Source organism: Galeopterus variegatus, unplaced genomic scaffold (genome assembly GCF_000696425.1).
Source record: "Galeopterus variegatus unplaced genomic scaffold, G_variegatus-3.0.2 Scaffold1890, whole genome shotgun sequence".
Lineage (NCBI taxonomy): Eukaryota > Metazoa > Chordata > Mammalia > Dermoptera > Cynocephalidae > Galeopterus > Galeopterus variegatus.
In genome coordinates, this window is record NW_007728001.1 from 3,951 (window position 1) to 12,862 (window position 8,912).

At 36.8% G+C, this 8,912-nt stretch overlaps 1 protein-coding gene across 1 annotated transcript in view; it reads right to left on the reverse strand.

The window, feature by feature from the left end:
* Window positions 1–221: 221 nt before the first annotated feature.
* LOC103595929 (abl interactor 1-like) overlaps window positions 222–8,912 on the reverse strand; it is a gene marked incomplete at its 3' end in the record, with an annotated part of 75,796 nt that continues 67,105 nt past the window's right edge. Inside the window, exon 3 of the mRNA XM_008579465.1 lies at window positions 222–398. Within this exon, the coding sequence (XP_008577687.1) occupies window positions 222–398 (177 nt within the window). The remainder of the gene's footprint in view (window positions 399–8,912) is intronic.

An 8,912-nucleotide genomic window follows, 5' to 3' on the forward strand; every position in this document is an offset into this window, starting at 1 on the left:
AAGTTTTAACATCTTTTGAATATAGCCTATTTGACAGGTAAAATTCTGTCCCAAGCTTAGTAAAATACATAATTAATGTTAAATATTCTATGAAAAGAATAATGCTAGTTACTAGCTAAAGAGACTATTAATTAAGAAAATTATCTTTACCACCATATTTCCTTTCCAAAATATTTACTAGATATGCAAATTAGTTTGTTAATGTAATATAAAATGCTTACCTTGACACCATGGCCCACATCATCCAGAACTGTGTAGTCGATAGGCTTCCGAATATACCTTACAGGGCGTTCCATGTTTGCAGGTGCTATTATTTTGTGAGTTCTTGATGTATTCTTATTTGTTGTCAAAATACCAATCTCTCTTCGAGCCACTTTCTCTTTATGAATATCCACGGTCTGTATTATAAATTTGAACAAAGCAAGAAAATATTATTTGGCATTGTAAATAATATATATGATGTCCATAAATATTGGACTATAAGTTGAACTATAGGGACTGCAACTCATGTCTATTTTCCAATGAATACTATATCTTTCCCTTTAAAATTAAGCTAATTAATATCCTGAAGGCTCAAAGCAGGGAATATCTAAAGGTGATTAAAAGCACCAACTAATTTAATGAATTTGATTCTAAAATAATTCTGAGGAAAGCAATTTTCTTTCCTAAAGATTTAGTACATGTGGAAGGGCACAGGAGTTTTGTTCTGAGTAACTTAAACTTTCTGTGGTGGTAAGAGAGACCAAAAAGAAAATGAGTAATTACAACACAATGAGTGCCACAGTGACACATGCAGTTTATCTGAAATTACTATAAAGGTGTTCAAAGCAAGGAATCTAAATAAGTTGAAAAGGGTTCACTTAAAGGCTTTACTGAGTAGGTAAGTTTTAAAGGATGAATATGAGTATAAGAGGCAGATATGGAAATTATTAAAGGCAGAAAGAACTGCACACTACAGACAAAGCATGAAAGAAAAAAATAAGAGCAGAGGTTACAAACTGGCAACAAGCAGCCTATACACCTATTTGGTGAGCCTACCTATAGTGGTCTACAGGGCTTTTTAAAAATATTTATTTAATTGCCAACATCTAAAAGTTGGATAGTAGTTAGTATATGAGAAATAATTACACACAACTGCTCAACAATTTAAACTTTGTCCTAATAGTAATGGGGAACCAATGACAAATTTAAATTGAATGACATGATCATATCTGCATTTTAAGAAGATCTCTCTGTCAGAGGTATTGAAGATAGAAGGAATAAGACTACAGACAGTGAGACCTGTTAGGAGGCAATTATGGTAGTCTATGTGAGAAAAGGCCAGGATCTGAACAAAACTGAAGCAAGAAAAAGGGGGAAACAGGTATTGTCAGAGAAAAGAACAGCTTAATGTTATGCTTCAAACAAACATATTAAGATTCTATCATTTTGCCAGAAGTTTTAAATTGATTGGGAAAGAATATGTAATCAAAAATGCTATCCCAACTCCAAAACAAGGTGGAAGGAAGCACCTCTCCATGGGAGACTAGAATTTCTGTACATCTTGCAGGAAGATGCACTAACTCCTTTGTTCTGGATTTTTATATAGTAGACAGCTTTAGAAAATACAGTGTGTCATTGGAAAATAAAAAGGCAGGTTTGTTTATTGTCCAGTATAAAGATAATATAGTCCTCCAAGGCAAAAGTCAAAAAGGTTTACTGCCCCGGGCCGGCCCGGTGGCGCACTGGATAGTGCCCCGCTTGGGAAGCGCGGCGGCACTCCCGCCCGAGGGTTCGGATCCCACATACGGACCGGTTCCCTCTCACTGGCTGAGCGAGGCGCGGGAGCAACACCGAGGGTTGCAATCCCGTTGCCGGTCCCCGGTCCGGTACGGGGGCAACACTGAGGGTTGCGATCCGTTGCCAGACACGGAAAAAGACAAAAAAAAAAAAAAGGTTTACTGCCCATTATAAAAGATCTGGTCCCCTAAACTAGGAGTCCCTTCCTGGAATACACCCAACTGTGTATGCAGGCATCACCTGGCTCTCTTTGCAGTACCCTGTGGAAACTGGGGCTCAGTTATCTACCACAAATGTTGACACTCTGGCTACTGCTATTGCCATGAGTAATGATGAGGACCAAGGATGAGGACTCCTTGTCTCTGACCAAGGAGTCTGATGTCTTCCATCAGAATTTATGAAATTATGGTAGGCTAACTTGTTAGCTAGCGAGGATAAAATCTCAGACCCTTCACAATTTTTGACAGTTTTGGCAAGGAGGATAGAATGCCGGAAAAGATAAAGCTTTCTAGAAATGGAAGAAAAGATCGGATACCAGGAATTCAGAAAAGTCCATGAGAATCCTTAGTGAACATGTTAACCAAATTGCATGGTCAACCAGGCAATGAATGGTTCTCTACTTCATTATCTGTTAATAAGGCTGAAATGAAAAGGTAGTTTCAGGCTAAGAACTAGTAACTAGGTAGATTCAAAGGCAACAGCCTGAATGATGTCCTGGTTATTGCCAACTATCCTCCAGATCGGAGGACTTACTCCCTATGCTGTCATCATCAGCAGGTTTGCCCCATGAACAACGAGTACTAAGATTTGTCTGGAAGAGGGACAGGAAAGCACATAAGATTCTGACCCCTTCTGAATAACAGTTACAGAGACATGCATCTACACTGAGTGTTAAAGCAGAAAAATTTGCAACCACTGTAGGCAGAACAAGACAAATATTTAGAAATTTGGATGGTTTGCTTGGAAAATGAAGGGGCAGTATGGCATGTAATGCTTGGTACATAAGAAGAATGGCAACAGCTGGCTATCTTGGTGCTCAGCTTCTCCTGCAGCCAATCTTGTCAACAGTCAATCCTTCTGAGATGACAGTAAAGGGCCTCAGCACTTTTTGGGAATGGGTCATGTCTGCTATAAGAGAGCTTTGGCCCTCTTGGGGAAATTTCCCTGAGACAAACTCCCTTGGGCACTAACCAGTTTATAGGCTCCTACTACACTGGACTGGGTTTAAAAAGCTGATGAAGGTGATTCACAGGAGAATGAGAAATGAACTCAAAGAATCTAGATAATTGTTGCTGTCACCCCTGGAGCCTTAGAAAACTTCCTAGCCCTAGCACTGAAATTAAGAATTTAAGAGACATTTTCTTGACAATGGAGCAGCAAATAGCCCACATTAAGGTGGACCCCTAGCTGGCTAGTTAACTCAATTGGTTAGAACACAGCCTTATAACACCAAGGTCCAAGGGTAGGGATCTCCGTACCAGCCAGCCGCCAAAAGAAGGTGGACTCTTAAAAAATAACACCACTGTGCAGATAAAGCCCAAGCTATCTAAAGAGTACAAAACCTAATGCCCCCACTAGAAAGCAATGTGGCTATAGCTGTTGAACCAAGGTGTTCCCAAAGGGAAATGGATGCTGTCAGTAATGATGATCTTGGCACAAAATATAGGGAGGGCTTTGGGTGGATCAGCAACATTGTAGGTTTATTAGGCTGATCAGCATTCAGCTACAGCACCCCTCAAAACTGAAAGTAAATGTCCCTTCTTGACTGGTGCAGAACTGCTCTTTTCCAACCTCCCCCATATCTCGACATCAGCTGTTTTAAAGAGAAAGATGATTAGGGATGGGACCAAGTTCTCCAAGTTCCCAAAGGAGAATGAAGACCGCTAACATATCTGGGTATGTGAGATAACTTTGGGAAGGAGGTGGACTCAAAACTTTATGGCTCTGTTGGATACAGGAGCCCAAGTCACCTTCATACCCATCTTATGGAAAGATAAGTCACCTGCTTTCAATTGCTGAGGTCTGCGTAGTGTTCACAGTGGGGAAGGGAAGCTAATATGATCTTGTGGGTGGGGCTTTTTGGACCCACTCAATGTACTACTGTTGTGGCTTCCATAGCTGATTATACAGTTATACATCACTTAACACAGGGATGCCGTCTGAAAAATGAGTCATGAGGCAATTTCATCATTGGGTGAACATCACACAGTATACTTACACAAACCTAGATGGTATAGCCATTATAATTTTATGGAACCACTACTGTGTATGTGGTTCATTGTTAACGGAAACATCGTTATGCCTCACATGACTGTAATTGGTGTAGATATTTTACATCTGTACTATGAATGCTCATAAGCTCCAGAGAATATGTCCACTGGGAAAAGCCTACGTAGAAAAGCACTGGTAGCTTAAGGGTCCCACTATTCTTATGACCTCTTTGAATTAAGTTTAGAAATCCATAACTCCATAGAAGGGAAAATATTAAGATTTCATTTGAAGGTGAAAAAGATAGACCAACACTCACCCTGGTTTGCTTCTACCTTCCCTGAACATTCATTCTCTGTCTCCTCTGCAAGGTTATCTTACAGATACAGTACCCTCCAGGTATAGTTTTAGGCGCTTTCCTCTTTATAACCTCTCATTGGCAAACTTGCCCACATTCAGGCTTAAATTACCATTTATACACACATAAACTTTTCTATATCTATTCAAGACTTCTCCTCCAAGCTGCAGATTCATATATACAACTGACATTCCTCTAGGATATTTCGGTGATATCTGAAAGTGAATGTGCCCAAAATCAAATACATAGTCTACTCAACCCTATTTTAATGTGCCTATTTCAGTTCCCTATTAAGTCAGATATCTAGCATTTACTTTCTATCCAATATCACTAAATTTTGTCACGTTTACCTTTAAATACAGAAATCTGTTTCCTTCTATTTCCAACGCTTTAATCCTAGTCACTCTACTATGATCTCTAATCCTGGCTATTGCAATAGCCTTCCAACACCTGCATCCAATATGTTCTCTACGGTATAAATCATGGTGATCTTTACCAAAAAAAAAAAAAAGGAAACTTGAGAAAACAAAATCCAAAAATCCAGAATACAAAACAAGAATTTAACAAAAAAGAAAAGAGTTGTATGTCTCACCTGCTTAAACTCTATTAAAGAGTATCCCACATGGTCCCCAGTCTTGAAGAGAAACAAATTCAAAATGGTTTAAGTTCTTTCCCTATTTTTCTCAAACATCATGGAGTCCACGACTCTCCTTCTTAAAATCATCTTTTTCCATCTTTCTTACTGCCCACACACACTGTAGAACTACTCAGGACACTACTTCAAATTACTTGAAAAATTCTCCTCTGGGTCTACTACCTCCCCATTCCCCCAATTCTGAATCATGAAAGTCCAAATCACAACCCGTCCAGCAATGCACAACCCTCCATATGGCAGGGTGAGCAAATAAAGTGGGTAGGAGAAGGAGAACGGTTTGGAACATTTGTGTAACAGCATGCATATGTTGTTCACCAAGCAAGAGTTAGCTTTTTCAGGGAGGCTAATTCTTTCTCATACTTCAATTTCCTTACTTCCACGCTTTTTTCTTCATCTTTAGATACCAAAAGTAACAGTTTCATATAAAGAAAATTAGTTTTTAATCTTAATAGAGACAAAAATCAGAATTTCCCTAACTGGGAGGGACTAGAAGGCCCAGGTGGCTCCCCTACAGCAATCCTTAGGCCCACTGGATTTAAAAAAAAAAAAAAAAAAAAGCAGGGGGCTAGCCAGTTAGCTCCGTTGGTTAGAAAACAGTGTTATAACAACAAAGTCAAGGATTCAGATCCCTGTACTGACCAGCTGCCCCCAAAAAACAAACAGCATGCAAACTTGAAATCAGAAACCCTAGGATTGAATACTAGCTCTTTCACTTAATACCTGTGAAATTTTATACAAGCTTTAACTCATTATGATTCAATTTTGCTTATATAAAATGTAGACAGGATAATATTAGAACCTATAACACTGCTTGATACAAAAAGGTACTAAAAAAATTTTAACCAAATCTGAATCTTGTTTATCAAACTATCCAATCTACAACCCTGCAATTAAGATAAAGTATTTCTATGAAAACATGGACATATATGCATTCAAAATATAAGTGTGAATTATTTTTTATTTTGTCAATTAAGTTCAAATCTCCAGTTTTGCCACTAGCAATAGGATTTTGTAGGACTCCTACAGAAACAGTTGAATAAGTACTAAGGTCCTGGCAAGTTGAAAATTCAATGATTCCAAGGTAAACAAGTCCTAAAGATCAAAATTCATTTTTAAAAGAGTGTATCTTACAGCTGTAGATATCAGAATTACCAATTAAAGAGAAGACAGAAACCAAAATTTCTCATAAATGAAGACCATGCTTGATGAGTCAGCTCCTGAGGGAGAAGTGACAAAGTTAAAACAGAACACACTTGACCCTTGAACAACATAGATTTGAATTGGGTATATCTACTTATATACAGATTTTTTTCAATAAATATATTGGAAAATTTTTTGGAGATTTTATGATTTTCTTGGTAACATTTTCTTTTCTCTAGCTTACTTTATTGTAATAATACAGTATATAATACATATAACATACAAAATGTGTGTTAATCAACTGTTTATGTTATTGGTAAGGCTTCTGGTCAACAGTAGTCTATTAGTTAAGTTTTGGAGGAGTTAAAAGTTATTCACAGATTTTCTAACGCAGGAGGCAGGTGGTTGGTGCCTCTAGCACCCATATTGTTCAAGGGTCAACTGTACATATGATACGAATTTGGAAATAATAGATAAAATAAACATGTACAGGGGGATCATTCTTTAAGGCATGAGTACCTTCCTGAAGACATTATATAATTCAAAGCTCACAAAATTCAAGAACTAAGTTTAACAAAGAACAATGTTTTTGTTTACTGGCTAAACATCAAATAACAATAAAATAAACAGTTTAACAACTCCCTTGTCCAGTTCTGAAATGATGTAATGGCTCACAAATTTTTTTAAGTTAAAGGAAGTCTTCACATTTTAAAGATAATTTTCTGAATTTTATTATTTTACACTGTATTTTCAGCACATAAAATGAACTTGCACTGCAATGGGCTGGTAACAGACATAGCTGCAGTAGTCTAATACAAAGGCAACAAAAATCTCTGAATTTAGGTAACATAAGAGGCATAATCTTGAGCCAATATAATACAACTAAAAAACTCTTCTGACAGACTCAAATAACAAGTAAAAATAATATCAAGAGTTGTGAGAGAGAATAATGGCAACAGGAAACATAAAATAATCAACAGAAATAATTTTATCTGTAAAAATTACTAGAACAGCCTGAATAAAACTCAAAAAAACTCTCTCCTCTATCCAATTATATATTTTACTTCTAGTTATAAAAAAAAAAATGAAACAAGTTTAAATGAGAAATCTGGAAAAAAAATTATATGGCCTTCAAAGCCAGGTAGAACACACTCTCATCTACTCACAACCACATATACCCAACTGTCCCACTCCCTTCTAGTGTAGTATTGATGCCAAGTCTTCCCAAATAGATATAGAGCTTTGATGCATCCCAATAAAAATCCCAATGAGAGTTTTTCATGGTTTAAAAACACGTATGAGAGGTCCAGGGTTCAATCCCTGTGCCAGCCAACTGCCAAAAAAAAAACCCCAAAACAAAAAAATGTATATGAGGGGCTGGCCAGTTAGCTCACATGGTTAGAGCATGGTGCTGATAACACCAAGGCACCAAGGCAAATGGTTCAGATCCCCACACCAGCAAACTGCCAAAAAAAGAAAAGAAAAAAAAAATGTATATCGTATATGGAAGTGCAAAGATGAAAAAATGCTAAAACATGGTTTTAAAAAAAAAATGGAATGGAGGTAGGTAACTTGCCTATTGAGATTTATTATAAAGCAATAGCAAATAAGACAGTAGAGTTCTTACACAGGGTTAAGTAAATGGACCAATATAACAGAAAAAGAACTCAGAAACAAACTCACGCTTTTAAGAAACTTGGTATCTTACAGTGATGGCACAGTGGTAAAGACCGTATTACTTGACTAGAGCTATTGGTTTGCCATACAGAAACACTGAAAATGTTCCCTACCTCACACCACAGGGAAGAAAACAACTTCAGATCCATTAAATGTAAATGGCATATTTATACTTGAAATATTATATATTAATGAGAATGAACAAATTACTATGAATTATCTATATGCAATATAGATAAATCTTTAAATTATAATGCTGAATAAAAAACGCAAGCCATGCTAGAGTACATACAGCATGAATCCATTTTTATAAAACTCAAACACAAGCAAGAGCAAGCAATAATTGTTTAAGAATACACATATGTGACAAAAATTTTTCAAGGGCAAAAGAATAATAAACATTCTCATCAGGGCATGAAGAGAAGCACACAGGTAAAAAAATAATTAGAATTGATCATTTTCTAGATCTCAGTTTTGGTGGTGGATTCAGAGGTATTTGATTTATTATTACATATGCTATAACATATATTACATTTATTTATTCTTTTGAATGTATTAAATGAGATAAATTTTTTAGAAGTCTTTATTTGTATGCAAAGTACAAACAGAGCACAGAGAAAAGAATGATTAATATTCCTGGAACTGCATCAAAAGACTCCACAAAAGGAAATCTCATTTTAGCCAGCCATATATGGCAGATCAAAGAGAAGAAAAAAGAATGGTGAGAAGAGAAAAATTCAAGCACATGGAACAGCATAAGCAAACGCAAAGAGGTATGAAAATATAACATCTGCTCAGAGATTAGAGAAAAGCTAAAATAGCATGAATAAAAATAAGTTAACTCTACTCATTAAGCATTAAAGAAAAGACTATGAAATTAGAAAACCAAACTTGACAATTTCTTTTTCAAGGGTCATGCAGGGCATTTATGATATGAGCAGATTGGGAGCTGAATAATTCAAATAAATTTCGTGGTAAGCAAAAATTCTAAAGTAATAATTAAAATACTACAAAAGCGGGCCGAGCCCGTGGCGCACTCGGGAGAGTGCCGTGCTGGGAGCACAGCAGCGCTCCCGCCGCGGGTTCGGATCCTAT